General features: G+C 50.4%; 1 protein-coding gene across 1 annotated transcript; it reads left to right on the plus strand.

Moving 5' to 3' along the window:
* Positions 1 to 624: 624 nt before the first annotated feature.
* LOC308052568 (olfactory receptor 14J1-like) lies at positions 625 to 1,732 on the plus strand (the record flags this gene model as incomplete). The annotated part of the gene is made up of 1 exon (XM_080364639.1): positions 625 to 1,732. The coding sequence occupies exon 1, from the start codon at positions 770 to 772 to the stop codon at positions 1,730 to 1,732; it is 963 nt and encodes a 320-aa protein (XP_080220765.1). The 5' UTR covers positions 625 to 769.
* Between the last annotated feature and the right edge of the window lie 14,541 nt (positions 1,733 to 16,273).

Here is a 16,273-nt window from a genome sequence, read left to right on the forward strand (position 1 = left end):
TCCTGCAGGTGTGTCCATGGGCACACGTGTCCCAGCTTTGCTCTGACCTGTGGGCTGTGGGCAATGCAGTCTGTGGGGCTGGAGAATTAGCTGTGTGTGTCCTGGGCTAAACGTTGGGTGCTGAGACCTTAGGAAAGGGTGAGACCTGTCATGGTCTGGGGTGGATCCCTCTGCTCTCAGCAGTGCCTGGTGGCTTTTCAGGGTAACATGGGAGTGTGATCAGCCCCCATCTCAGAAAGGTGCCAGCCCAGGGCAGCTGGAGCAGGACAGAGGGAGAGAGCAGCTGCCCTCACTCTGCACTGACCCACAGGCACCCTCTGGTCTTGCAGGACTCGCTCTGTTCACTCTCAGTGCAGCCGAAATGCCGAGGGTTTCTGACACCCAACAACACTTTGCAGTGAATATGGGGGGATAGGTAAAAAAACCTGTAATTCCTAAACTGCCTTCACCTTCTCTGTTCCCTATCCCTGGGAAAGCAAGTGCTGACAGCCCTTCTGTGTTAGCAGAACCAGGACAGTCCCCACCGTTCCCTGGCTGCACTTCTGCAGAGCTGGGCTGACTTATCGACGGCCCATGGGCAGAGGCCCCGCACTTGGTTGCACATTTTCCAGCCCCAAGCAGGGTTTCAGCCACAGTGCTGAAAAAGATACTCCTAGAAAAACACAAGAGTGTCTGTGTGTGACAGGGGAGGATCTGTGCGAGTTGGTTTGATTTTGTCAGAGAACTCTGCCCTGGATTCTCACTGTCGTTTTTTTTTTTTTTTTTTCTCATGACAGCACCCCGTGCTCAGGAAAAGCAAATGTCCAACAGCAGCTCCATCACCCAGTTCCTCCTCCTGCCCTTCACAGACACACGGGAGCTGCAGCTCTTGCACTTCTGGCTCTTCCTGGGCATCTACCTGGCTGCCCTCCTGGGCAACGGCCTCATCATCACCACCATAGCCTGTGATCAGCACCTCCACACCCCCATGTACTTCTTCCTGCTCAACCTCGCCCTCATCGACCTGGGTTCCATCTCCACCACTGTCCCCACATCCATAGCCAACTCCCTCTGGGACACCAGGGCCATTTCATACTTAGGATGTGCTGCACAGCTCTTTTCATTTGCCTTCTTGATCACAGCAGAGTATTCTATGCTCACAGTCATGGCCTACGACCGCTACATTGCCATCTGCAAACCCCTGCACTACGGGACCCTCCTGAGCAGCAGAGCTTGTGTCCACATGGCAGCAGCTGCCTGGGCCACTGGGTTTCTCCATGCTCTGCTGCACACGGCCAATACATTTTCACTGCCCCTTTGCAAGGGCAATGCCCTGGGCCAGTTCTTCTGTGAAATCCCCCACATCCTCAAGCTCTCCTGCTCGGGCACCTACCTCAGGGAACTTGGGCTTATTGTGTTTAATGGATCTTTAGTTTTTATGTGTTTCATTTTCATCGTGGTGTCGTATGTGCAGATCTTGAGGGCCGTGCTGAGGATCCCCTCTGAGCAGGGACAGCACAAAGCCTTTTCCACCTGCCTCCCTCACCTGGCCGTGCTCTCCCTGTTTGTCATCACTGCCATGTTTGCCCACCTGAAGCCCCCCTCCATCTCTTCTCCATCCATGGACCTGTTGGTGTCTGTTCTGTACTCGGTGGTTCCTCCAGCAGTGAACCCCCTCATCTACAGCATGAGGAACCAGGAGCTAAAGGATGCCCTGTGCAAACTCATATCCCTCTGTTTTCTGAAGCAATAAACAGGCCATCTTCTTCTATACAGAAGTTTTAATGTAGCTAATTACAAGCCCAGCCTGTCAGCTGGATTTTCTGGTGTTGTTGGTTGTTTTCTCTTTGTGATAATGTTGTCAACCTCTTTCTAATTCACTGCTGGCTTTTCTTTTATAACTGTTGGCTGTTTAAATGAGCAGCAGTGCTCTCCTTGTCTCTAAAAAGAATAAAGGGCTCTTTAGTGACTTGTTTTTCACTATATCCCTCCTGCAAAGGCTTTTTGGAGCTGCAGGGACAGGTCCTGTGCATGGGTGGAGGGGAAACAGCTCTGGCACAGCAGCCCTGCCAGGGAGCAGCAGCGCTTGTTCTTCTAGAGCTGTTCTGGTTCTACTCCACACTCTCTTTCTCATCCCTGGTGTTGGTGCAAGGCCTGGGTGCTCTGGCAGCTTGGTCACCATCCTGCTGTGTGTCAGTGCTGTGGGCGCAGGTAGGGACAGGCAATGGGCACTGCTGTGACAGAGCTGGCCTCACAACAGCCTTTACAGATAGAAAGGTGATCTCCTCGGGGCAATACACGATGGTTTATATCTTCAATCATATGCTTACGATAGTGTCCCACAGATTCTAACACCAGTGTATAGATAAACAGCGTGTATGTGCAGAGCTGGCACACAGCAGTGTCCTCTCACAGCCAGGCTCCTGCCAGAGACCTGCAGGACCAACAGAGCAGGGCCTGGGCTGTGCCCCTGTGCACTGGACACACCACAGAAGCTGCCCCAGGGCATCATCATGGACTGGCCCCTCTTAATGACCATTTCTAGCTGTGGCCTCTCTCCCACACTCACAGAGGTTGTTCTTCCCTCTGTGGATGGACACGTTATGAGTAGGTCAGAAATTCATGTCTGCATTGTTCAGATGAGATGTGAGCATGCACATCATGGATGTGAGGTGAGATGAACCCAGGTGAACACTAACAACACCAGTTATTCCTGGGGGTTCCATGAAGGCCTATGGGACAGACAGTGTTTCAAGGTCACTTCACGTTGGGAGTAACAGCCCACGGGAAACCACCCACTGGGATCTTCTTCCTTGAACTGAGATCCCCGTGTCCATTCCTCATGATGTGGGACATCTCAGATGAGTGCAGAGCAGGTGACACAGCGCAGAGCTGAGGTGTCTCCCATCCTTGGGAGCGGCAACAGGAGGCCAAAGGGACATTGTTATTTCTGCCTCTGTGTAAAAGGGACAGAATCTGTCTCTGAGAATCCCTGGGTGCATAAGAATTCCTGAGACTGGCACTTCTGTGTGTGACTCCAGGAACAATCCCCAGTGGCCCAGTGAGATTCATCTCAGCTGCTGGGACAGCTCATCGCAAGTGCTCCTGTCTGCTCCATCACCCTCGCCCATGATGCTGGATTGTGCTTTCAAGAGTGACAGCAGAATCAGAGTCAAGTTCTGAGGTCCTCAGGAAAGGAAGATGTCAAGCCCATCTTCAAGAAGGGCCTGAAGGAGGATTTGAAGAATTAAGGGCTGATCAGCCTACCTCTGTCCCTGGGAAGGGGATAGGCAGCGTCTTCCTGCACCAGTTTCCAGGAACCTGAAGGACAAGGAAGGCATTGCTGAACCAAAAAGAGTGGAAAACCCAATGAGTCCCAAGAAATGCTCTGGACTCATTCCAGAGCTTTAGACCCCCAGGAAAGAGCTCAGTGACAGTGCAGCCCAGCCAGTTGCATCTGTGTTCCTCCCTGAGCAGCACAACCAGTGTGCAGGTACCCCATAGTTCTGCAGCCAACCTGCTCTGCAGAGCATCAGTGCCAGGTTGAGGCCCTGTGGGGAGCACAGGAAGGGGCCAGGAGCACCAGAGCAGATCAGAGGAGGGATGGGGGAGATCAGACAGGAGCTGACCTGGGCTGGAAATTGCTCTGCAGAAAAAAATGCTGGTCTTCAGCTGCCCCAAGATAACACCCAGAGTTTAGGGTGCAGGGCCAGAAGTCCTTGCTGTCCTGGTGCTTCACCAGGCCTGGGAAGTAGCTGGAGAAGGACTGGTGTCCCCCACTTGCCATCTCTTTGTGCATCATCCCTCATGAAGGTTGGCATGGAAAGCGAGTCTGGGACCCTGTGTCAGGACTTGCACTGAAGAAAGTGTTCACCCAGAAGCCACATCCTTTTGCTCTGGTACTTCAGTCCTGGTGCTCATCACATGTCCTTAAGACAAACTTACGCACCCCTCTTTTCAACCTTACCCCAAACGTCACCCCTAGACAAGGCTCCTGAGCTGGGGTCAAGTAGGAGAACTGGGGTCCAGCTGTGACCAGAGGAAGGACAAGGCCTGTCCTGGGTCCTCTAAAGGGCTGGCAGCCTCTGTGATCGCCACCAGAAAGCGCAGCATGCAGGAAACTGTAGACCATCCCCATGCCCATTGGAGGCCCTTAGGAAGAGTTCCTCTCTCCAAATATCCAGCCCAGCTTGTTGCTGCATGAACAACCAGGAGAAACTGCCCCAGGACCCTCATCCCAGACCCCATCTCCTCCACCCCATACAAGCAGCGCTCTCCCCCTTGGCACTGAGGTGGTTCCAGGGACCCAAGAGACACCTGTAGGAGGAGATGTTGGGTGGGGATATGGTGTCCTTCAGTGCTCCTCATGGTGCCTCCTGCTGGGCTTTGTGCCACTGGTCACAACCCTCTGAGCCTGGATGTTCAGCCAGTTCTCAGTGGTGCTAAACAGGAACATGCCCATGAGCACATTGGGCTGCACTGGGAGGAGCGTGGCCACCCAGACAAGGGCAGTTATTGTCCATTGTGACTCAGCACTGGTGCGGTCACATCTGGAGCCGTGTGTCCCAGTGTGAGGTTCCCCACTCTGGAGGAACGGGAGGAAGTGTCGTGTGGCCACAGAAAGTCTGGGTCACGTGTGGAGATGCTGAGAGACCCAAACTGCTTTAGCCTGGTGAAGGGGAGCCTGAGGAAACGTGCTGGTTTTACTGAAATTGGGTTAATTTTCTTCATGCATTTTGAACCTCTCTCCTTCACAGCCAGTACAGTCTTTTGTTCAGATTTACTATGAGAATAATGAAGTAACACTGTTTCTTCCCTGGGATAGAGTTAATTTTGTCTTTTAGCAGCTTTACAGTGTTTGCCATTTGCTGTGAAAGGAATGTCAGAACTCACTGGTATCTCAGCTGTTGTCAGGGAAACCAAGGACTTCTTTGGCCATCCAGCTGTGGATGCAGATTGGCAGGAGGCGACACAGACAGGACAGCACCTGGATTGACATGTAGGCTGATCAATGAAATATTCCCTATGATTAGCGCCATGCTCAGTCTAAAGCTGGAGCCGGCTTTTAGGGCTTGTTACATTCGTTACTTGGGGTTTTCCAGCTGGTTTGGTCAGTTCCATTCAGAAGTTTCATCCTGTCAGGAGTTCCATGTCAGTTCGGCCTTTTGCCGTTCTGCCGTTCTGCCGTTGGCCTTTGGGCCTTTCTGCCTGTTGCCCTTTTGCTCTCTCTGGCTGGGATGGGCTGTTCAGGACCAAGGTTCTCCCTTCTGCAGGACTGGCTGCTCCGTGTGACTGGAGTCACATGAGGGATTGCACTGAGTGTATTTCCTTAATTTAATTTATCTATTTCTATTTAATTTACCAGGACTATTGTCAGTGAAACCAAGGACTTCTCTGGAGTGCAGCTGCAGGTGTAAATTGGTAGGAGGGGGCACAGACAAGAGAGCACCTTGATTGACATCCAGGTCAATCAACGAGCTATTCTCTGCCATTAGCGTCATGTTTGGTATAAAACTGGAGGTGCCTTTTCCAGCTGGTTAGATCAGATTTTCTGGCTATGTTGGTTGGTTCTGTTCATTCTGTTAGGAGGTCAGTGTTAGTTTAGTTTTATGACATTTTGTTGTGTTTAAGTTGGCCGTTGGGCCTTTCTGCCTTTCACATTTTTGCTTTCTCTTGCTGGGATCAGCTGTTCAGGACCGGGGTGCTCCCTTCTTTTCGGTTAGCTGTTCCACAGGACTGGACATCTTTGGGGGACTGCACTGAGTATAATTTATTTTATGCATATTTTAGTATCTGTATACTAGTAGTGGTAGTATTTTATAATTACTTTTAATGTCTTATGAATTTTATTTTCTAAGCCCACGAGTTATTCTCTTCCATTTGAGTTCTCTCCCTTGTCCCACTTTGGGGATTAGGAGCAGGATGTGAGCAGCTATCAGGGTCTTAGTTAGTGGCTGTGGTAAAACCATGACAAGAAAGGGCAGTAGTAGCTTCAGAAATCTTGAAAATCACTTTCCAAGATGGTGGCAGTTTTGGTTTTTTGCTTTGTTTTTTGTTTGTTTGTTTGTTTGTTTTTGGTGGAGGAAAACAGCATGAGGAAGGAAAACCATCAGAAACTGCAGCTCTGGATGTCCAGAGTGGAGCTAAGGATCAAGTAATGTCATTCCGAGCACAGTGCTGTGTTCATTCAGAACTCTGGATCAGCTGTGACTTGGTGTTTCCAGGAACAGCTGGTGAGGATGGAGAGACAGCAGCACAGGTGGGGACACACCAGGGTGAGAACAAGGTGGGGAAGCGCATGGGGTGTCTGCAGCCTGTGGGGAAACAGCCACAGGCCTGGGACAGTGCAGGACGGACTGTGGTGGAGATGGCCAAGGGCGCTGGCAAGGCTGGATGTCCCTGAAAGAGCCAAGGTCTTTGTCCCCTTGGCTCTGGCTGATGTCCCTGCCAGCGAGGCCTAAGAGGAGACACATGGTTGTCACGGCCATGGCACCCCATTGCCTCCTTGCACCCCCAGGGAGTGTCACACCATTGTCCTGCACTGGGCATCGCACTCCCCACAGCCCCAGGAAAAGCCCTGAGCCACACGTGAGGGACAGGATCTCCCTTCCAGGGGCAGGGGCTCAAGGCTTGGCCATTGTCCTTCATCAGACAAACCAAGGGCTTTCTCAGCATCAGAGCTGCTGCACTTTGCCTGTGCCTGATGCAATCATTGCCTCCAATTATCTGCTCTAACGAGTCCCTGGGAGGCTTTGTCAGTAACAGCCCTCAGTGGGGCCCATTAATGCTTCAAGGTACTTTGGAGTTTGCTTCTGGATTGGACTTCTTGAGCAGATTCTTCAGTCTGTGCTTGGTATCTGAGGTTCATGGACTCAGCACCAAATACACCATGGGGCTTATTAAAACACCAAAAGCCCTAATGAGCAATGTTTCTTTCTGTAATTTCTTAAAATCTTCCAGACTTGTAGAACTAACTGGAGAGGTTTCAATGAGACACTTACTGATGAAGATTTCATAAAGGAGGGTTTTTTCTTTCCAGGGTATTTTCTCTCATTTTTCAGTGTATGGAAGAAGGGACAGCAGCATTCTACACTGGACATTGATCCCGAGGGTCTCCTGGAGACATCTAGACAGGCAGGAGAACAGTTCCTTGAGGCTGGACACTGTATGGACAACCTGGCTCCTCACCCCCACCCCCAGTCTGCCGGATCCCTCATTGGCCACCAAAGATTGCATCACTTTTCCTCCATCAGACTTCTCCACTGAGCTCTGCAGGAGATGCTGCAGCTCCTGTGCACCAGCTCCACCTGCTCCCCTGTGCAAACACTGCACAGTTCAATCAACAGCAAAACACTTTCCTCAGCTGTATGTGTAAGTGGATCTGATGAGGTCCATCATCCACAAGGGACACCCACACAAGAACTGGTTTAGACAGAGAGACAGGAGAGGATAGAAATAAACACAATGAACGTGTTGACTGCCACGTTAATTAGAGCTCTGAAGAACAGGGCAATTTTGTAACTCCCTGAAGCTCAAAGCAGAAACCAGACAGTTGAGAGGCCACTGAATGACCAAAGAGCAAGTGGAGGAGAAACTTGAGAGCACTGGGAAGGGCAAACGTCCAGACAGTGCTGGAAAGTTGTCCTTGGACAGGGACATTTAACCAGGAGGGGCGGGAACTCCTGAATGATGAGGGAGATGAAATCATAGAGTGTTGGTAATAGAAGTACAGGGGAAGACCAATATTTCTTCTCCTTCCCTTATTAAACGTCCCCATAATTCACTTTTTGGCTTTTTTCTTTTAAATTTTAATATGTTAAAAAACAAAACAAAACAAAACAAAAAACAATTAAGCAAAAATATCCAATCAAAGAAAATAACAAGCCAAACAAAATAAAAAAAAAAAACACCCGCAAAACCAAAGCAAACCAAAAACCAAACCAGCCAACCAAGAACAACAAGCAAAAACAAAACCCAAACCAAGCAACGAACCAAACAAACAAAAATACCAAAACAAAAAAACAACAACAAAAAAGTGGAGGTTTCTAGGCAGACATCAGTCACCAGCTGTCTCACCATAAACAGCCAGGGCCATTTTATGGCCCAGGGTACCTGAGGTTCTGGCCTGGGACTAGCATCTATCACACAGGACCTGGGGAGACCAGAGCACCTTGCAGTGCAGGTGGAGCCTGGGCAGGGGTCTCGGGGCATCTACACTGGCACCAGGTGTTTGTGTGCCTGGAGCTGAAGACATTTGTGTCCTAAATCCATCCTCAGTTCTGGAGAACTCTTTCCTTTCCAAAGAAAAGAGACCCCCCTGGAAAGACTTTAAAATAAATAAATTAAATAAATGAATAAGTAAGTACGTAAATAAATAAAGAAGTATGTAAGTAAGTAAATAAGTAAATAAATAAATACGTAAAGAAGTAAATAAATAAATAATAAATAAATAAGTAAACAAGTAAGTAAATAAGTAAATAAATACGTAAATAACTAAGTAAACAAATAAGTAAATAAGTGAGAAAATAAGTATGTAAATAAGTAAATAAATAAGTAAATAACATAGAAAGAAAGAAAGAAGAAAGAAAGAAAGAAAGAAAGAAAGAAAGAAAGAAAGAAAGAAAGGAAGAAAGAAAGAAAGAAAATGTTGACACCTTCCTTTGCTTTGGATCTTTGTCTTCAGTTCTTATTTTAACTTTCATTGACATCAATCGACATCTGATGGGCCTGCAGGCATAAAGCCAAGATCATGTTGTGTCTTGCACAGCGCCCCATGCCCTCTGAACCTGCCCTGCCCAGGACTCCTCACACGTTGCCCAGAGCGAGTCACACTGAGGTGTTGGCTGGTTCCCTGGCTTAGATGTTGGTTTAGATGGTCACCTACAGCACAGGTGGGTCCTGCCCCATCATCACCTGCTCTGCTCCAATCTGAAACAGAGCCAAACATCACAATGGGATCATGAGAGAACTGAGGCTGAAGGGACCTCAGGAGTCTGCAGTCCAACCTGTCACCAACTGGGTCACACCAGGGTGTTCAAGCCTTGATTCAATCAGAGCTTTAGCAGGACTAGAGAAGTGATCATCCCTTTGTACTGGGCACTGGTGAGGCTGCACCTTGAATCCTGGGGTCAGTTTGAGGCCCCTCATGGCAAGGAAGACATTGAGGTGCTGGAGAGAGTTCAGAGGAGGGTGACAAGGCTGGTGAAGGGTCTGGAGCACCAGTCTCACGAGGAGCGGTTGAGGGAGCTGGGGCTGTTCAGCCTGGAGAACAGGAGGCTGAGGAGAGACCTTATTACTCTCTACAGCTGCCTGAAAGGAGATTTTATCATGGAGTGTTGTTGGTCTCTTCTCATAAGTAGCAAGTGGTAGGACAAGAGGAAATGGCCTCAAGTTGCACACGGGGAGGTTTAGATTGGATATTAGCAAGAAATTCTTCAGGGAAATGGTTTTGAAGCAATGGAGCAGACTGCCCAGTGAGGTTGTGGAGTCCCCATCACTGAAGGTGTTTAAAACACAGATAGATGGGGCTTTTAGGGACATGGTTTAGTGCCAGATTTAGGTTATGGTTGGACTCGATGATCTTAAGGGTCTCTTGCAACCACAATTATTCTATGATAAGTCATGTTTGCTATTTTCTTTCTCAGAGGACCATGCAGCCTCCCTGAGAACCAGGACTTTTCTGAGGTGTTGGAGACACGTCTCACGGTCACACCAGCCAGTTCCACCAGCCCCTGTCTGTCCCTTCCCAGACCAAACCTCTTCTCCATATCCCAACCTTCCAGATGAGTTTCTGGGACACAGCAAATGCTGTTCAGGTCCTCTGGGCCTGTTCAGAGAGAGCAGCTTGCCAACATGGTGATGGGCTCTCTGTGCACCTCAAAGCATTTCCGACCATTTTCCTTAATGTTCCCCTTGTACCCAACCTTTCTGGTCCTTGAGCTGTACATGAGGGGATTGAGCAGGGATGTGGGGAAGGAGCAGAAAAAAGTCTTTGTCAAACTTTCTCGGATGGGCTGTTCTGGGCATCCCATAGTCAAGGATGAGGCTGCTGTAGAAACCAGTGGCACTGGTGAGAGGTCCAGGAGGAGAAGTCCTTGTGCCTGTCTACACTGGGGTAGAGCTGTGATGCATTAATGGGATGCCCATGTGAATATGAAGGGGACAAATGGCTCTAAAATGCCTTCCAGCCAGTTCTTTACCCATCCCAGATACACCATCCAGGCCATGAGCTGCAGCTTCTCCAGGAGATGCTGTGGGACACGGTGTCAAAGGCTTCACTGCAGTCTAAGGACACAACACGCACAGCCCGTGTGGCGGATTCACTCCCCACGACAGACTTTCCCTCATCTGCTCAGCGGTCACCTTGTCACAGAAGGAGATCAGGCTGGTCAAGCAGGACCTGCCTTTCATCAAGCCATGCTGATTGGGCCCCATTGCACGTCTGTTGTCTGTGACCTCACAGTCCTTTCCCAGCCATGTTCCTGCTGTTGGCCAATCCCCTGCAGAGGCAGAAGTGACCTCACAGTGCCCTCCACACCCATTGATTCCTACTGGGCTATGAGTTCCTGAGACACAGTAACCACACGACATCATACCCACCATCACCCTCCTTGTGGTCCAGTGTGTGAGCAGATCAAACTGAGCTGCTTTCATCAAATGTATCTGATAGATTTCCTATCAAGGTTTGAGTGGAGAAACGTTCCTCGGAGGAGCTGCTGTATTTACTCTGGGGCATTTTATACCTCTGCTTCGGCCTTTTTTTCTTCTTCCGCTGTCTATTCTGACGTGAAAGAGCTCTCCAAGGAAAAGATTAATGGAATCCTACAATAACGCAGGTTGGAAGAGACCCCCAAACTGTCCCACTGACAGTTATGGCACCCCAAGGAATAGCTGATGGCATTTGTGCTCCTTTGGGTTCATCTCACCACATGCACACACTGGACATGCACACAAATGTGTATGTTTACATCTCAGCTGGACAACAAAAACATGGACTTTTGACATAGTGTTTCATAGAATCATGGAATGTCCTGAGTTGGAAGGACCCACAAGATCATGGAGTCCAAATCCTGTCCATGCACAAGACACCTCACAGGTCACCCCGTGTGTCTGAGGACGTTGTCCAGTCTCTTCTTGAACACTGTCAGGTTGGGGCCGTGACACCTCCCTGGGGAGCCTGTTCAGTGTCCAGCACCTCTGGGGGAAGAACCTTTTCCTCATGTCCAACCTGAACCTCCCCTTGCACACCCTTCTTCAATTCCCTTGGAGTCTGTCATTGGTCACCATTGAGAAGAGATCAGTGCTTTCCCCTCCTTCTCCCTTTGTGAGGAAGCTGTAGCCACCATGAGGTCTCCTTTGAGTCTTCAGCTCTGATGCTTAGAAACCCCTTGGTTTGCTTTCTGAAGCAGAAAGGAGGAGCCATGAGCTCCAGGCAATGGGAAGGGGGATCCTGTCCCTCACACACGGCTCAGGGCTCTTCCTGGGACCGTGGGATGTGGGTGTGCAAGGCCCAGGGAAGGACAATACTGGGACAACAACTTCCAGCTTCCCCCTGGGGCTGCAAGGAGGCAGCGAGGCCCCAGTGCCATGAGGACAACAGGTCTGCTCCTGGGGTCAGTGGTAGAGACAACTGTCCTGGCCAAGGGGACACAGACCTGGGTTCTGTGGGTCCCTTCCAGCTTTACAGCGCCCTTTGCCATCTCCACCACAGGCTGTTCTACACGGTGCTGCCCCTGCCCCTCTTTCCCTGCAGGCTGCAGACACCCATCTCGCTTCCCCACCTGCTCTCAGCCCAGCATTTCTGCACCTTCACTGCTGTGTCTGCACCCTCACTGGCTGCTCTTTGAACACAAACCATGGGCTGATCCAGTTCCCTCTGGGTCACCTGTTGCCCTACAGCACTGCCCTTCCAGTGACATTTCTTCCTCCTCATATCCTGTCCTCACCTTCCAAGTAGACTTTTTCTCTTTTTTCTCTTTCCTGCTTCTTCCCACTATCAAGAAAAGCTCAACCATCTCATAAAATGCCCTTCATGCAGGGAACCCAACCCGTTAGGCTTCTTGTGGTCTTTTACCTGACCAGAGAGAAGTCACTTCACCATGGTCTCCTAAATCCCATGAGTGCTGCTGGCCTTTCAGCTTCTCTGACAGACACCAACCACATCCCTGCCAATGTCCCGTCATGTTCTCAGATGGGATCGACATGACAACCTGTCTCTCTTCCTGGGTAAGACCTGTGGGCCCTTGGGCAGAGGTTCTTTCCCAGCCATGTCCCTGCTGCTGGGCTGTCACCTCCAGACACAGTACTGACCTCACTTTCCCCTTCACAGCCACAGGATTCTGACTGGATTATGTGTGTCTGAGACACAACTGACCTCATAATATCACACCCATCCATCCCCCTCCTTAGCACCCAGGACCTGACCAACACTGAACCGTGCTCTACACAGTCCTACCCCTGCCCCTCTTTCCCACAGGCTGTAGACACCCATCTCGCTTCCTCACCTTGTTCAAATTATTCAAATATATTTCCTACTAACAATGAGAGTGAAAAGCTCTCCTCACTGGAACTGCTGTACTTCTGTTAAAACAGCACATAGGTCCTCTTTTGCCTTTTTTTTTTTCCTATTCTTCCACCTATTCTCTCTCCAGAAACCTCTCCAAGGCAGAAATTCTGTCAAATCACAGAATAACTCAGGTTTACAGAGCCCTTGTCTCACTCATCTTGTCTCACTCTCCTGCTCAGGGCAGAGTGAACCAGATGAGGTTGCTCAAGGCCTCCACCCAGGTTTGCATCATCCTCAAAGGCACTAAAGATTCACTCTGTTGCATCATAGAAGGGGAGAATAAAGACGTTCAACAGTGTTGTCCAAGTGCTGGTCACTGAGGGATGACACCAGTAACTGGCTGCACACAGGACTTTGTACCACTGGTGATATTTGGGCTTGATGGTTCAGCCAACTTCCCACCCAGCATCCACTTCTTGAGCCCCATCAGCACCACTCTGGCCAGAAGGAGACCATGGCTGAGCCTTGCAAACACCCTGTACACAACATGCTTTTCTTTCCCCTGTCCCTTTGGGTTCAGCAATCCCTTCCTTGTCCTTCACATTCCTGAAATGGCTGCAGGAGGCTTGTCCCATCCGCTTCCCAGGGAGGGAGGTAGGGTGGCCAGCCTGTTATTCTCCGTGTTCCTGTTTGTGCTCTTCTTGAAGCCTGGACTGAGTTCTGAATTTTTTAAGGACCCAGAACCTCTCTGGTTTCTATGGCACTTTTGAGAGCACAATGCGGAATCAAGGGCAAGGGTGATGTAGCAAACAAGAGAACTTGCAATGATCCTGTTCAAGGCAGCTGAAATGAATCTCACTGATCCAGTGGGGTTGTTCTTGGAGTCACACACAGACAATATCAGGCATCCAGGTCTGAGCTGGCCTCATGAATTCCTTATGCACCCAGGGATGCTCAGAGACAGAGTCTGTCCCTTTTACACACAGAGGCATGAGTCACAGTGTCCCTGTGGCCTCCTGTTGCCACTCCCAAAGGACGGGAGACACCTTAGCCCTGTGGTGTGTCACCTGCTCTGTACTCATCTGACATGTCCCACGTCATGAGGAATAGACACAAGGACCTCAGTTCAAGGAAGCACAACCCAGTGCTGCATTCAGGTGATTTCCCATAGGTTGTTCCTCCCAATATGAAGTGACCTCAAGACCTCATCTGTCTCACAGGCCTTAACGGAAAGGAAAGGAATAGTTGATGGTGTTTGTGCTCACTCAGGTTCATGTCACCTCACGTACATGATGTGCGTGCTCACATCTCATCTGTACAAGGCAAACATGGACTGCTGAACTATTCATTGAGTGTCCATCCATGGAGAGAAGACAGCCTCTGTGGGTGAGAGGCCAGTGCTGGAAATGGTGGTTGTGAGGGGCCAGTCCACGGTGATTGACCTGGGGCTCCTTCCACGGGGTGACCAGTGCATAGGGGCACAGCCCAGCCCCTGCTCTGCTGGTCCTGCAGGTCTCTGGCAGGAGCCTGGCTGTGAGAGGGCACTGCTGTGTGCCAGCCCTGCACACACACGCTGTACGGCTGTACAATGGTGTTTAATCTGTGGGTCACTTTCTTGAAAACTTTATTGAGAAATACTTTGCAAGATCTAAACCTTCAGGCCCAGCCCATAGGAGATCACCTTTCTATCTGGAAAGGCTGTTGTGAGGCCAGCTCTGTCACAGCAGTGCCCATTGCCTGTCCCTGCCTGCGCCCACAGCACTGACACACAGCAGGACGGTGACCAAGCTGCCAGAGCACTCAGGCCTTGCACCAACACCAGGGATGAGAAGGAGAGTGTGGAGTGGAACAGGAACAGCTCTGGAAGACCAAGGGCTGGTGCTCTCTGGCAGGGCTGCCATGAGAGAGCTGTTTTCTTCTCCACCCACCACAGGAACTGTCTCTGCAGGTCCAAACCGGCCTTGGTGAAAGGATCTCAGGAAAAAAGAGATGCTGCAAAACCTTTTGATTTGTTGAAACACACATACAGCACAGCTTCTCATTTACTAAGCCCCTCAGTAAGCAAAGAAGACAATGAATTAGAAAGGAGATGACACTATTATCACATGTGAAAAACCACAAGGAGCAACAAAAAATACAAAAGACAGGCCGGGCCTCTGTCAATTTACACTATAACTGTTAAGCAGAAAATGATGGGCAGTTTATAGCTATAAGGAAACAATCCAGTCATCAGTTTCCTCAAGGCATCCTTGAGCTCCTGGTTTCTCATGCTGTAGATGAGGGGGTTCACTGCTGGAGGCACCACTGAGTACAGAACAGACACCAACAGGTCCAGGGATGGGGAGGAGATGGAGGGTGGCTTCAGGTGGGCAAACATGGCAGTGCTGACAAACAGGGAGATCACGGCCAGGTGAGGGAGGCAGGTGGAAAAGGCTTTGTGCTGTCCCTGCTCAGAGGGGATCCTCAGCACGGCCCTCAAGATCTGCACATACGACACCAAAATGAACACAAACCACACAAATACTACTAATATACAAACTGCAATAAGGCCAGGTTCCCTGAGGTAGGAGTGTGAGCAGGAGAGCTTGAGGATCTGGGGGATTTCACAGAAGAACTGGCCCAGGGCATTGCCCTTGCACAGGGGCAGTGAAAATGTATTGGCCGTGTGCAGCAGAGAATAGAGAAACCCAGTGGCCCAGGCAGCTGCTGCCATGTGGACACAAGCTCTGCTGCCCAGGAAGGTCCCGTAGTGCAGGCGTATGCAGATGGCAACGTAGCGGTCGTACGACATGACGGTGAGAAGACAATACTCTGCACCAAACAAGAAAAATACAAAGAAGACCTGGGCAGCACACCCTGCAAAGGAAATGACCCTGGAATCGCACAGAGAATTGGCCATGGATTTGGGGACAGTGATAGAGATGGAGCCCAGGTCGAGGAGGGCGAGGTTGAGCAGGAAGAAGTACATGGGGGTGTGCAGGTGCTGGTCCCAGGCTATGGTGGTGATGATGAAGCCGTTGCCCAGGAGGGCAGCCAGGTAGATGCCCAGGAAGAGCCAAAAGTGCAAGAGCTGCAGCTCCCGTGTGTCTGTGAACGGCAGGAGGAGGAACTGGGTGATGGAGCTGCTGTTGGACATTGGCTGCCTGTGGGCATGAGGACCTGTCATAGGAGGAAAAGATAGTGAAGGTTTAGATGAGACTTTTCTGGGAATAATCAAAACCATTTCCCACAGACCCTCACACCCTGTAACACAAAGAGACACTTTTCTTTTTCCAGGAGAACGTCCTGGCTGGAGCCCTCGTCGGTGCTTGATGAGTGTGCAATGAAGAGCAGGGTCTCTGCCCAGGGGGTCCTGAGGACTCAGCCTGACCCTGTGTGATCGGGTGGGCAGGGGCCAGTCCTGGGGTTCGGCTTTGTCAGCTGGAACCACTCCTGGTGCAGAAGGGACTGTCAGCATCTGTACCCCCAAGCCTGAGAAAGTGAGTTTGAGAGGTTTGGTGTTTCTACAGCTCCTTCTGCCCTCTCACCCTGGGGAGTGTTTTTGGGTGTCAGAAACTCTCAGCATTTCTGCTGCACTCAGGGAGAACAGAGCAAGTCCTGCGAGACCAGAGGGTGCCTGTGGGTCAGTGCAGAGTGAGGGCAGCTGCTCTGTCCCTCTGTCCTGCTCCAGCTGCCCTGGGCTGGCACCTTTCTGAGATGGGGGCTGATCACACTCCCATGTTACCCTGAAAAACCACCAGGCACTGCTGAGAGCAGAGGGACCCACCTGAGACCATGACAGGTCTCACC

The sequence above is a fragment of the Nesoenas mayeri genome, assembly GCF_963082525.1.
Source record: "Nesoenas mayeri genome assembly, contig: SCAFFOLD_35, whole genome shotgun sequence".
NCBI lineage: Eukaryota > Metazoa > Chordata > Aves > Columbiformes > Columbidae > Nesoenas > Nesoenas mayeri.